The sequence below is a fragment of the Stenella coeruleoalba genome (genome assembly GCF_951394435.1).
Source record: "Stenella coeruleoalba genome assembly, chromosome: 1".
Lineage (NCBI taxonomy): Eukaryota > Metazoa > Chordata > Mammalia > Artiodactyla > Delphinidae > Stenella > Stenella coeruleoalba.
In genome coordinates, this window is record NC_137169.1 from 171,241,123 (window position 1) to 171,253,844 (window position 12,722).

General features: G+C 33.7%; 1 protein-coding gene across 4 annotated transcripts in view; it reads left to right on the plus strand.

Moving 5' to 3' along the window:
- Positions 1–12,722, plus strand: part of TPR (translocated promoter region, nuclear basket protein) — a 65,326-nt gene that overhangs the window by 44,935 nt on the left and 7,669 nt on the right. For 2 of the 4 annotated variants that reach the window (XM_079925916.1, XM_079925918.1), the window contains exons 38-46: positions 997–1,269; positions 2,128–2,276; positions 2,938–3,021; positions 5,654–5,851; positions 6,665–6,796; positions 7,007–7,097; positions 9,639–9,823; positions 11,035–11,103; positions 11,215–11,309. In XM_079925916.1, the coding sequence (XP_079782042.1) occupies positions 997–1,269; positions 2,128–2,276; positions 2,938–3,021; positions 5,654–5,851; positions 6,665–6,796; positions 7,007–7,097; positions 9,639–9,823; positions 11,035–11,103; positions 11,215–11,309 (1,276 nt within the window). Of the gene's footprint in view, positions 1–996; positions 1,270–2,127; positions 2,277–2,937; positions 3,022–5,653; positions 5,852–6,664; positions 6,797–7,006; positions 7,098–9,638; positions 9,824–11,034; positions 11,108–11,214; positions 11,310–12,722 lie in introns of all 4 variants that reach the window. The other 2 variants (XR_013829007.1, XM_079925917.1) reach the window with 2 other exon arrangements.

Here is a 12,722-nt window from a genome sequence, read left to right on the forward strand (position 1 = left end):
AAGCTAAAGTCAGACCTCATGTAAAAGTGGGCATTTAATATTTTCAGGTGTATGCCTCCTGGGATACTTGTTAATGTAGCATATTTCCTCCCTCCGTTCCTTTTTGCTTTTTGTGTTTTGAAGCTAAAGAAGGAGAGAAATACACCCCTATAAGTATATGGCATGCTTTTCCAGGACCAAATTTTTTACCTCTATTAGCTAAGAAGGATGATATGAAATCCACTTCAGAAAACCATATTAAATCACTGGTTCAACCCAAACATCAACTTCTTCCCTGATAAACTGTCTGACCTTGTAATTGCTTTCTGCACTTTCTTCCCATGTCACTTTCTTACTCATTACAACAATTACAGCCACATTTTATTCAGTTGAATACATGTTTTTTTATTCTGCTAGATTGAGCTCCTCAAGGGTAGGAATTTGTTTCTCTCATTGTTTAATCCCTTTACCCAACCCCAAGATAGGTGTCAGTAAAAGTTACTAAATACAATTTTCTTAGATCCTTGTCTTAACAAATGTTAGAATTCAGTAAACTAAGTGTTTAGAAATATATAACATGTATATATGCTGTGAAAGGACAGAATATTTTATTTGAACTACATTCAGTAAAATAATTATGAGATATATTACCAGTTAAACTTAACAGTCATTTTATATTAGTTGAAAACAAAATGATACTTAATAAAAACTTATAATTTGACTTTGAGTTTCTTAATGTCATTTTATTTGGTCATTTACATAGAATAATAGATGCAAAAACAGTTTATTTATTTAATTCAGCCAACAGTTTACTGCACACTCTATGTCTGTCACATAGGCAATACAAAAATGCATAATACATTACTTTTACCCTCAGTGTTTTTTGTCTAGTGAGTGGAAGAGGTATGTACATAAATAACTATGCAAAATGTCACCTATAAGAGAATAGGGAAGGACAATTCCAGCTTTGGTAAAAGTAGAAAACTTAATATATTAAATGTTTTAATTATTTTTCAGCCATGCAATCAGAAGGGCCTGTGGAACATGTTCCAGTTTTCGGAAGCACAAGTGGATCTGTTCGTTCTACTAGTCCTAACGTCCAGCCTTCTATCCCTCAACCCATTTTAACTGTTCAGCAACAAACACAGGCTACGGCTTTTGTGCAGCCCACTCAACAGAGTCATCCTCAGATCGAGCCTACAAATCAAGAGCTATCCCCAAACATAGTGGAGGTGGTTCAGAGTTCACCAGTTGAGCGTCCTTCTACTTCCACAGCAGTGTTTGGCACTGGTAAGACTAATTTTAAAATGAGGTTAGAGTAGACCTGTGCATTTATAGTTTCTTGAGTATAATACATAGTTTGAATGTTCTTTGTACCTACTTGTTTTCTACCAGGTATTAAAATGGATGACGATATTCCTAACATCTTATTTTATGTTTACTGCTGACTTCTATTTTAGGTCACTTGCTTTTGTCATTAAGATCTTTCTTCCTTTCCAGTTATTTTTTGACTAATTTTAAAGGTGATACAACCTGAAACTTATTTTATATACAGTTGACCCTTGAACAACACAGGTTTGAACTTTGTGGTCCACTTAAATGTGGATTTTTTTCAATAGTAAACACTACAGTACTATACATCCTCAGTTGGTTGAATCTGCAGACACGAAGGAATGGCTGATATGGAGGGCCAGCACCCCTAACCCCTGAGTTGTTCAAGGGTCAGCTATAACTTAATACAAGTCCTGAGAACTAAAAGATATCTAGAAGAAGATTAAGTAAGAATTTTCAAGTCTAAACGTACAAGGAAAATTTTTTTATCCAAGGAGTCCTGGGTTTTATAAATTATAAGATGGCCCTATATAAGCTTTGTGAGTAGCAATTCTGTATCAGTACAGTCACAGTGAGTCAGATGTATTGTTGTAGAAGTTGATTGGCTTTATTAACCAAAGGTTAAGACCATTGATTCAGAGCGTAAATTGCTCTTTGTTTACACATAGATTAGCAGGAACAAATTATGTTGTTCTGTCCAAATTTTTACCATGTTTTTTTTTTAGTTAAATGACCAAGATATTTTTTAAATTAACTTTGTCTAAATTGAGTGATTATCACGCTCTAATTCAAGGTTTAAATTATGTAATTTCAAAGTGTCGGCTACCCCAAGTTCTTCTTTGCCGAAGCGCACACGTGAAGAGGAAGAAGATAGCACCATAGAAGCATCAGACCAGATCTCTGACGATACAGTGGAAATGCCTCTTCCAAAGAAGTTGAAAAGTGTTACACCTGTAGGAACTGAGGTGTGTAAAGATCTTTCTGTTTACTTTTACTTCTACCGATAGACCCAAGGTATTCTTTCAGTTACAACATTATTAAGAGAATGGACCTTTTGGGATCAAAATCCAGAAAACTCTCTTGTTGAACTTACTGTAAAATTTCCACTGAAAACCCAGGTATTGTTGCTGTTGCCAACACTGTTTTATATTCTTTGAGTATGTTTAATTGAATTAGTTCCCATTTCAATTTTTAAAACACAGTTACAAAAACGTAGGATGAATTCCATTTCAATTTTTTTTTTAATTTAAAGAATAAGGAAGTTATAGTCTCATGGGAATTTTAAACTGGTACCTGCCATCTTTTTCTCTGATTGACCAAAATGATATTCCTTTATTTTCTTTTGTTGAAGATAAGTTGTAATGAATTGTTTTATTATCAAGCATTGAGACTACTAAATTAATTTCACTTGCATATATTTAATTAATGTTCATAAACCTTATTTTGTATATACCAAAGAGGAATGTGATTGTTTATATTTTATAAGTAAATATAAGTGAACATTTCTGATGTACAGCTTCATAAAATTACAGATTTGAGTTTTGTTTTATTGGGAGAACTCACTGACCAGGTGATGCTTCATCTAGTGAACTGATATGGTTACCACACTTGTATGTCATGATTCAGGAAGAAGTTATGGCAGAAGAAAGTACTGATGGAGAGGTAGAGACTCAAGTATACAACCAAGATTCTCAAGATTCCATTGGAGAAGTAAGTAAAACATACTTAAAGTAAACAAATTATTGCTTTTAGTGAATGAAATGAGCTTTGACAAATTGAAATATTATTTGGACTTCTGTTTTCAATTTGCTGCTTTTATGTTTAATGAAATATTGTTAGAATTACCAATGCTGTTTCTGCTTTACTTCTAATTAGTATCCTGCCTTCTAAACTTTATTAAAGCAATGTTTTTGTTTATAGTTAGCATAGATTTTCCAAGCTAAGGTTGTCATGAGTAAAGATTACCCACTCTGTTTTATTTGGAAGGATGAGCTGGTTGAGTCTTGAGTTAATCAATAAGTGCCCCATTTGGTATCCTTTGTTGCTCCCCTCTATTGCTTCCCTTACTGAATTAAAATAATCTGTGAAAGGAAACGCATTTGTGTACCTCTTCATCTTTTGAACTCACATTGAGGCTTCTCCAGAGGCAGCCTAACTAATGGGAATGCATAGACTCTGAAATTACAAAGCTCTGGCTTCTGTTCCTAACTCTACCACTTAGAAGCTGTGTGACTGTAAGCAAGACATTAATTCTCCTAAGCCTCAATTTTGTCATAAGATAACATAATTTTTAGTTTTGTAGAGTACCTAAAATAGTACCTAACACATATTAGGCACTCAAATTATTGCTTTTCTTCCATTCCTCCGCCCTACAAATTGAGAGTTCATAATTTATAGTAATTCATATTTATAGTAATATTATAATATTAGTTAACACAACTCATTATTATATGCCAAGTGTGGTTCTGAAATATTTGCATTTATTAACTGATTTAATCCTCATAAGAAATCTTGCAACAGGGTTCCCTGTTTTACAGGTGAAGAAACCAATGCCCAGCTAAGTCATGCACCCAGGTTTTCATAGCATTGGAGCTAGGATTTGAACTCAGGCTGTCTGGTTTCCATTTGTCTTGTTAAGCTTGAAACAGTACTTTCTGTCTGGATAAATTTTTAGGATCATTTTATTCTAAAATTATTTTATCTGTATAAAATGAATTGTTTCAGGCTAATCATAAGTAACCATAGATTGCAAGTAAATGTTAGTTTCTTAGATGCATTAATTTTGTAAGTTAATTTTTTCCGTTTTCCTTGGTTAAGAACAGAAAACTAAACCTCCAAGATGAATATGTAATACTCTAAATGACATCGATTTTGTGTATATTTCAGAGCGGGTCATACCTGAAGAGCATAATAACAATTTTGAAATAAGATGTGAATTTCTATGTTATTGCCAGGCTTGGTTAAATTATACTGAAATCTTTTGTGCAAAGCTTTTTCTTGAGATTGGCAAAATTGTCTGTGACTCAAAAGTGCCTTTGGGCTTTCCATTTTGTCTTCTTGCACTGTCTACTTAGTGTGTGAAAGTGTAGCAGTTCATTTTTCTAATTTTCTGACAATGAAGCAGATGTTCTAAGTGTTGCTTTTCTTGAAATAAGCATGTTAGTTTGTTACGTTTTTAGTTATACCATGACTTACTCATATTTTCCATTACAGTAAACATCTTTATGAATGATTTAGTTCATAAGACATTGTTTCTGGCTTGTATAAAAGAGATTTTGGAATTCCCTGGCAGTCCAGTGGCTAGGGCTCCTCGCTCCCGCTGCAGGGGCATAGGTTTGATCCCTGATCACGGAACTAAGATCCCACATGCCGTGTGGCATGGCCAAAAAAAAACAGATTTTGCTGAGTGCTGAACTAAAATAAAAAGTAAACGTTTAAATTTTTATAGTAAATACCAAAAAATAAAGTTAAATTGCAGTTTATTTCAGTAGCTAAAAAATGGAATTGTGAGGAAATAGATTAAGGGAAGAATTATTTTTACGTCTGGTATATCTTTAATGCAGTTTAAAGGCTTAAGATAGAGTTTTGAGAGGGGGAGAAGTATTTTTGTAAAAAGACAATTATAATAGTTTGTTTTATTTAGTGTGTTTTACAGAGTATTTCTGATTTGGGGAAAATTTTTTGTCTTTTTTAAAATTATATGTTGCAGTTCCATGGATAGTCTTTTTTCTGCCTTTGGTCCGCACTATTAACTAACCATGTTGGGTGTTGAGCGCTTGAAATATGGCTAGTCCAAACTGGCATGTTCTTAAGTGTGAAATATACATTGGATTTTGAAGACTTATTACAAATTTTAAAATGTAGGATTAATAATTTTTATATAGGTTACATGTTGAAATTTTGGGCTATATTAAATTATTGTTAAAATTGATCTCACCTGCTTTTTTTTTTTATGTGACTGCTAAAAAATTTTAAATTCCATATGGGAAATGTATTGTGGCTCACATTATACTTCTGATGGACAACACTCATCTACAGTACCACACTGGTAGATTTGACACATATATACATGTGTGTCTACATAAAGTGTTTTCTCTCTTTTTTATTGGAGTATTACCCAGTGGGATTTATAATAATTCTTCTATAGGAAGACTGTAAAGAAACTCAAAGCATTTATTTTAAATTAATTCTGCTTTCAAAACTGTATTTTTAAAAATAAAATTCTGGTAGTCCATAAGTATTCTTTAGCCTTTACTTATATCTACAGTATGTCACTGATAGTTTTAAGTATACTTGACTTTATTTATTTGTTTGTTTATTCATTTATCTTTTGCTTTTAAAGGGAGTCACCCAGGGAGATTATACACCAATGGAAGACAGTGAAGAAACCTCTCAGTCTCTACAAATAGACCTTGGACCTCTTCAATCAGATCAGCAAACAACATCATCACAAGATGGTCAAGGCAAAGGAGATGATGTCATTGTAATTGACAGTGATGATGAAGAGGAGGATGATGATGAAAATGATGGGGAACATGAGGTAAATTTGGATTTGAAATCTTGTATTGTTTTAAACTGCTGGATGAAATGCTGAAATCCTTGGGAATACTAATGCATCAACCAGTAAATTCTGATTCCCCATCACTTTAAATAGATTATTATGCTTTTCTTTTATCCTGATTAGTTATGCACTTAACATTTTGAATAGAACAAGTGATGGAAAATCTCATTTTTTTTAAATGATTACTGAGTCCTTTAGAATTTGTTAGATTAATTAAACTTAATCTTAAATCTCACTAATAAGTGACTATAGACTTAATTGTAAGCACTGTGGTTTCTGGAAATAAAAAGGGTTTTTTTTTCTTGTGGAGCCCTTATAGTTCTTTTCAAAAGAATGTCATGATAATTAAAACATATTCTAAGTGAAACTTGGCATTTTATTTTGGGAGTTAATCCTATATTGACAGCTTCTCGTTTTTAGATTCCTTTATTAATCAATGTTTTTTAAAAGCTTATAGCATAGTATAATTTCACCATTTTCTTATTCAATGCCACATTTTAAATTTAGAATTAAAGTGGACCACTTGACATTCTGTGGACATCTGGGAGCTTTAATCTTTGAATTGATCTCATATGAATAGTTAGAATTCAGAGTTGATTATTACTGTACTAATTCCAGTAAGCTTCACAGTTTTGATACTTGCTGCCACTGAAGTAATCCCATATAACTTTCAGGACAACTCCTGTATCCTGGTCAATAATGAGTCACTTAAATTTCTAACCATGGTATCAAGATATGCAGAACACGTGTACCATGTCCTAGATTTATTTATACTTGGGGATTTTTTACTAGGATTATGAAGAAGATGAAGAAGAAGACGATGATGATGAAGATGACACAGGGATGGGAGACGAGGGTGAAGATAGTAATGAAGGCACTGGTAGTGCAGATGGCAACGATGGGTATGAAGCTGATGATGCTGAGGTAACTGGCTAGAATTTTGACAATCAGTTTTCTTTAAGAACTTGCTTAGTATTGTTTTTCAAGAATATAAAAAGGCTTGTATTCTCAGAACACTACAGCTTTTCTTATCTTTGGGTTTTTGTTTGTTTCTACTGTGGTTTGGTTTGGTTAATTATTTTTTAAGGTAACTACTTGATTTATTTGCATTTAGCATTCATATTTTGTTTTTAGGGTGGTGATGGGACTGATCCAGGTACAGAAACAGAAGAAAGTATGGGTGGAGGTGAAAGTAATCAGAGAGCAGCTGATTCTCAAAACAGTGGTGAGATTTGGTTTTGTTTTTCTTTCTTTATGTTTTGTTTTGTTTTTTTAGTCTCTTTTTAATTGAACACTTTTAATATTTTAACCTGACGTTTTCTAAACTAGGACTGCACTTAATTATCACATAGGTAATAAAACTTGGTTAATAAACTGGCAAGCAAAAGACTGGCTATTGTTCTTGCTTTGTCATTACCATTCTCATAAAGTCTACTATGTTTATATCTAAAATGTAGTCATTATACTATTTTTTCTACCTCATTGGTCTGCTGTAAGATTCAAAAATTTTAAATCTACAAAGCATTATAAATGCCATGTGTTGCTGCTGCTCTTAAGTAGAAATTTAAGTCAGGGACTTCTAATAGTAATGGCAGTTCACAACCAGAAGAGGTCAGTCTAATCAGGCTACATGTTTCAAGATTTGTGGGTGTAGGAGTTTTGCAGTGTTGTCCAGTTTTCCAATGAATAAAAGATTTTTTCATCAATATAGCACACCTTTTGTTAATTCTTGAAAGGATGAGTCCTGGAGGTCAGCTGGACTGTTATAGGCAGTAAAGAATTATGGAATTCATAGATAATAATTTTATTTTAGAATGGTTTTAAAATGTTTTTTTAAAGAATTGATGATCGTCTAGTATGCCATTCTGGTTTTAACAAATACTGAGCCAGAATCATTAATAGTAATATAATAAAAACTTTATATATGTAGACTAGTGGGAAAACAGTATATCTGAGTTTCTGTGTAGGCCTGTATATTTAAAAGTGCAAATTGTATGCTCATTTGAATTAAAGAAAGCAAAGGCAGGCAATCTTTTCAACTTTTAATTGTTTAAGAGAAAAATAAACTAATGAAGACTGAACCATATAATGAAAATAGTGTTGCTTTTTAAGGGAGATGAGCTAAGGAGAGAGATTAATTATAATAATTTACGTTTTCTAAAACATTTTATGGATTTAAGAAACACCTTTTTTGTGTCACATAATTGCGTTATAAAGGGAAATTTTTTTGCCTCTTTAGGTAATATCACTAGAAGCTAAGTCTTGTGAGGGTGGGTGTTCATAGCCGTTTTTCCTAGATACAAAACATATAACAGATGCTCATTGAGTACTTGTTGGAGACTTCCTTTTATTTTTTACAATCAAGCAAAAATATGCCTAGTAGTCTAGATAATTTTAAGTTAGTGGATGGATTTGGTACATTGCTAGTAATTACAAAATAAGTGCTTTTTCTGAGCAACTATACTTGTACTGAACTATTTAATTCTTACAGTAAGCCTATCAGATTCAGGTACCAGTGAAGAATCTGAGAAGCAGAAGCAAAGTGATATAACCAAGATCACATAGCTATTAAGTGTTAAAGCTGGCTATTTACAATAGCCAGGACATGGACGCAACCTAAGTGTCCATCGACAGATGAATGGATAAAGAAGATGTGGCACGTATATGCAATGGAACATTACTCAGCCATAAAAAGAAACGAAATTGAGTTATTTGTAGTGAGGTGGATGGACCTAGAGTCTGTCATACAGAGTGAAGTAAGTCAGAAAGAGAAAAACAAATACCGTATGCTAACACATATATATGGAATTTTTTAAAAAAGGTCATGAAGAACCTAGGGGCAAGATGGGAATAAAGACTGAGACCTACTAGGGAATGGACTTGAGGATACAGGGAGGGGGAAGGGTAAGCTGGGACAAAGTGAGAGAGTGGCATGGAGTTATATATACTACCAAATGTAAAATAGATAGCTAGTGGGAAGCAGTCGCATAGCACAAGGAAATCAGCTCGGTGCTTTGTGACCACCTAGAGGGGTGGGATAGGGAGGGTGGGAGGGAGGGAGATGCAAGAGGGAAGAGATGTGGGGATATATGTATATGTATAACTGATGCACTTTGTGATAAAGCAGAAACTAACACACGATTGTAAAGCAATTATACTCCAATAAAAACGTTTAAAAAACAAAAAGTGTTAGGGCTGGAATCTGATTCTAGACCTCAGACTTTTAAACTACAAAATTGATATCGTATTCAACTTTTCACTTCTGTTGTTTTACTTTGTATGTAGAAGACCTAGACATCTGAAGGGCCGTTGAAATTCAAAATTTAGGAAAACGAGAATATGAAAGTTATTGTAAGGCTTTTTACCAATCTCCTTCACCCTGTTTGAGTGTAATACTAATAACTGTAGTGGTCTGATCTTTAGGTAATTTGCCTATTTTAATAATATGAGCCAAAATTTATTAAATGTTTATTTTATCATGTGTTAAGCTAGGTGCTTTATGTCCATTATTTGATATCTTCAGAAAAATGTTTCTTGTACATTACATTTTTGTTCCATTAACCAACCAAATAAATAGAAGGGAGTTGCTAAGGCCATACCACTGTTAACTGCACACCCAGTATCTCTGGGTCTACCACACCTCACTACTTTTTTTCTGAAAATATTAGGTGAACATTCCGAGTGGTAAGATTTATACTTCTAGGGATTGTCCAAGTTACTTTGTGGTAAACATAATTGTTCAAAGTAAGCTTCTCTCTTCCTATAGGTGAAGGAAATACCGGTACTGCAGAGTCCTCTTTTTCCCAGGAGATTTCTAGAGAACAACAGCCATCATCAGCATCTGAAAGACAGACCCCTCGAGCACCTCAGTCACCAAGACGCCCACCACACCCACTTCCCCCAAGACTGACCATTCATGCTCCACCTCAAGAGTTAGGACCACCAGTTCAGGTACTAAAAATACTAGTCATTCTGAAAATTTTACTTGAAAACATGTTGGGTTTTTTCTCCCTTTCTTTCCATTAGTAATTACTTTGTTTTTCCCCAGAAATTAAGTGAACGTTCTAATGTTTGGTGTATTTTTGTAAAATTTTTGAGCTGAAACTAATCTCTGAATTATTTTCCCTGAAATATGGCAGTAATTTACTTCATAGAGGAAGTGAACTTTGGAAAGGCAAGGCTTATTAAAGTTGTATATAAAGTGAGATGATTATATTCATAGAAAATAAAAGTCTCCTCGCTGTTTTTACAGGTTAAAGAAAATTTTCTTGGATTTTAATTAAAATAAAATGTATTTCAGCATCTGTCCACCATTTGTTTTGAAGGTTTCTTTCTCTAAGGTGCACTTTTTTTTTAAAAAAAAAAAAAAAAGGAAATTTCTGTTCTGCTTAACAGAACTTCTTTTCCTCTTATTTTTTTGCAATCACATATATTAATATCCACTATTAAAGTTCATGAAAGTGTGCATAACCCTTTCCATTTAACACTCTTTGTAGTAGGATTGGACATCTCTTATCAGAAGCTCTTGAAGAAATAGCAGGAAAAGTACAAAGGCTCTATTAATCATGTAGCTTGAGTCTTACTCTGTAGTGTACTAAACACTGTCAAGTGTAGATTCTACTAAAATACCACTGATGAAGATAACCTCATCTTCTGAAAATATAAAGCCTTACAGGATTGTTTATGGATCCTGCAAAATATGCCAATTCTATCAATTTAGAATTGTCTAAATTGGGAAACAGTTTACAAGTAGTCAATACGGCTGTTTGAACTCCAAAGGATAATGAAACTTTAAGATCAAAGGATACTTACTAACACTTAAATTAAGGAGATAGGAACTAAGTTAGATCGGAACCTACAAATAGGATCAGAGTTTGGTTTTACATATTGGTTAATATTATCTACTGGCTAATAAAATATTTGTCTCTTGGTTAATATTATAGTCTATAATTAAAAACATGTCGTTGTTTACAAAATGGATTTCTTTAGTACTGGTACAAGATTAGTAGCAGTTTTTCCTAAGAAAAATTCCAGTGATTACATTATCTGCTAACATTTCAGTTATTTTATTACCAGCATATAATAAGCCATATCTGTTAATATTTGGTGTTTCTTTCATTGCCTAATTCCTTAAAACAAATGAAATTCCTTTCTTGACATAGAGAATCCAGATGACCCGGAGGCAGTCTGTAGGACGTGGGCTTCAGTTGACTCCAGGAATAGGTGGCATGGTAAGTACCTACCTGTCGTGTAAAAGTGATTCATTTGTTCAGCAGTTATTTGTGTAGTCCATACGTATGCTCCTGTCATGCCTGTTTAGTACTTGTTTTCTGTCTTTTTAGCAGCAGCATTTTTTTGATGATGAAGATAGAACAGTTCCAAGTACCCCAACTCTTGTTGTGCCACATCGTACTGATGGATTTGCTGAAGCAATTCAGTAAGTCAGTGAGAGGGAAACATACTTTGTGACTAATCAAATTCTTCCTGTTTCCCTGTTAACTTGATTACATTTGATTGATTCATTATTTGTTAAGTCCTATGCTATGTACTAAGCAGTTGAGGGTAGGAGGGTTGAGGGTGTAGTGTTGGGGAAAATCACATAGAGGTGAATGAAGTACAGTTGCTTCCATCAGGAATTTGAAATTTAAAGGCAGTATAACAATGGTTAAGAGCATGGACTTTAGAGTTAGAATGCCTGGGTTGGAACCTAGCTGTACTGCTTACTAGCTATGTCAAGTTGCTGGGTTCTCTGTTCCTGAGTATCTTCATTTTATTAATAAGAATAATAATACAATAGTTCTTACCTCATAAGTTGTGAGAATTAAATGAATTTATGTTAACATGTTTATAATATCACCAGGCACATAATAAATGCTTTATAGATGTTGGTGAAGGTATTAGTAATTACAGTGATCATGATGGAAAATATTGTTGTGAAAGCTAAGCATATGCACAACTAATAATAACCTAAACAATCTAGGAGAATAGAGGCATAAGCAATAGGCTTTGTTTATATAAACGAGGGAGTGATTTATTCTAACACTTAGGGGAAGAGAATCTGAGAGGACTTAATGGGGACAACATTAAATTGAGTCTTGGAAAAAAACACCTAAAACTTACTGAGTATTCCCTTGAATCAGTTTATTTAATCTTCGTAACTATGAAGATAGATACTATTATTTCATTTACAGATAAGGAAGCACAGAGATGCTAACAAATTTTCCAGAGGTCAGACAGCTAGGAAGTGACTGTTTGTTTATTTCAGACCAGTCTGGCTCTAGAACCTATTTTAACGCTTGTGCTATACCACTCCTTTTAAAGAATAAAAAGACTTTCCACGTGGAAATGCACATGTTTAATTGTGGCTGAAGTATCAGTTGCATGACAGGATGTACCTGAAGAATAGAATAAAAATGTTTCTACAAACTTGGGGAATGATTGATTTTTCTGTAGTATGTGGCAACATATGGCCGTCAAAACCAGTTTTAAATTTGCTCAGTTAACCACAACTCACCTCAGCTAACACAATTTTACAAGCCAACTGATCATTGTCAGCCCCATCCTTCCAAAAGTCAGCCAGTCAGAAACAGACTCACTCCTAAAGAACTGCTGAGTGCCAGCCAATCAACAACATTCTCACATAGCTCAGAAGAATTTAATGTCCTTCTAGTAGAAGAATAACTTATGGAGACAGGTTTAAAAATTCACCTGAGACTGTCCTTAACTAAAGCAATAGTGTGAAACAGAAAAGAAAATAGATTCAAGAGTTACTACTGAGGTAGAATCCATAAACATCAGTAGCTGACTAGCCAAGAAAGGTTAGGGTAAGGAGTGGGCAAAGAGTGAGATA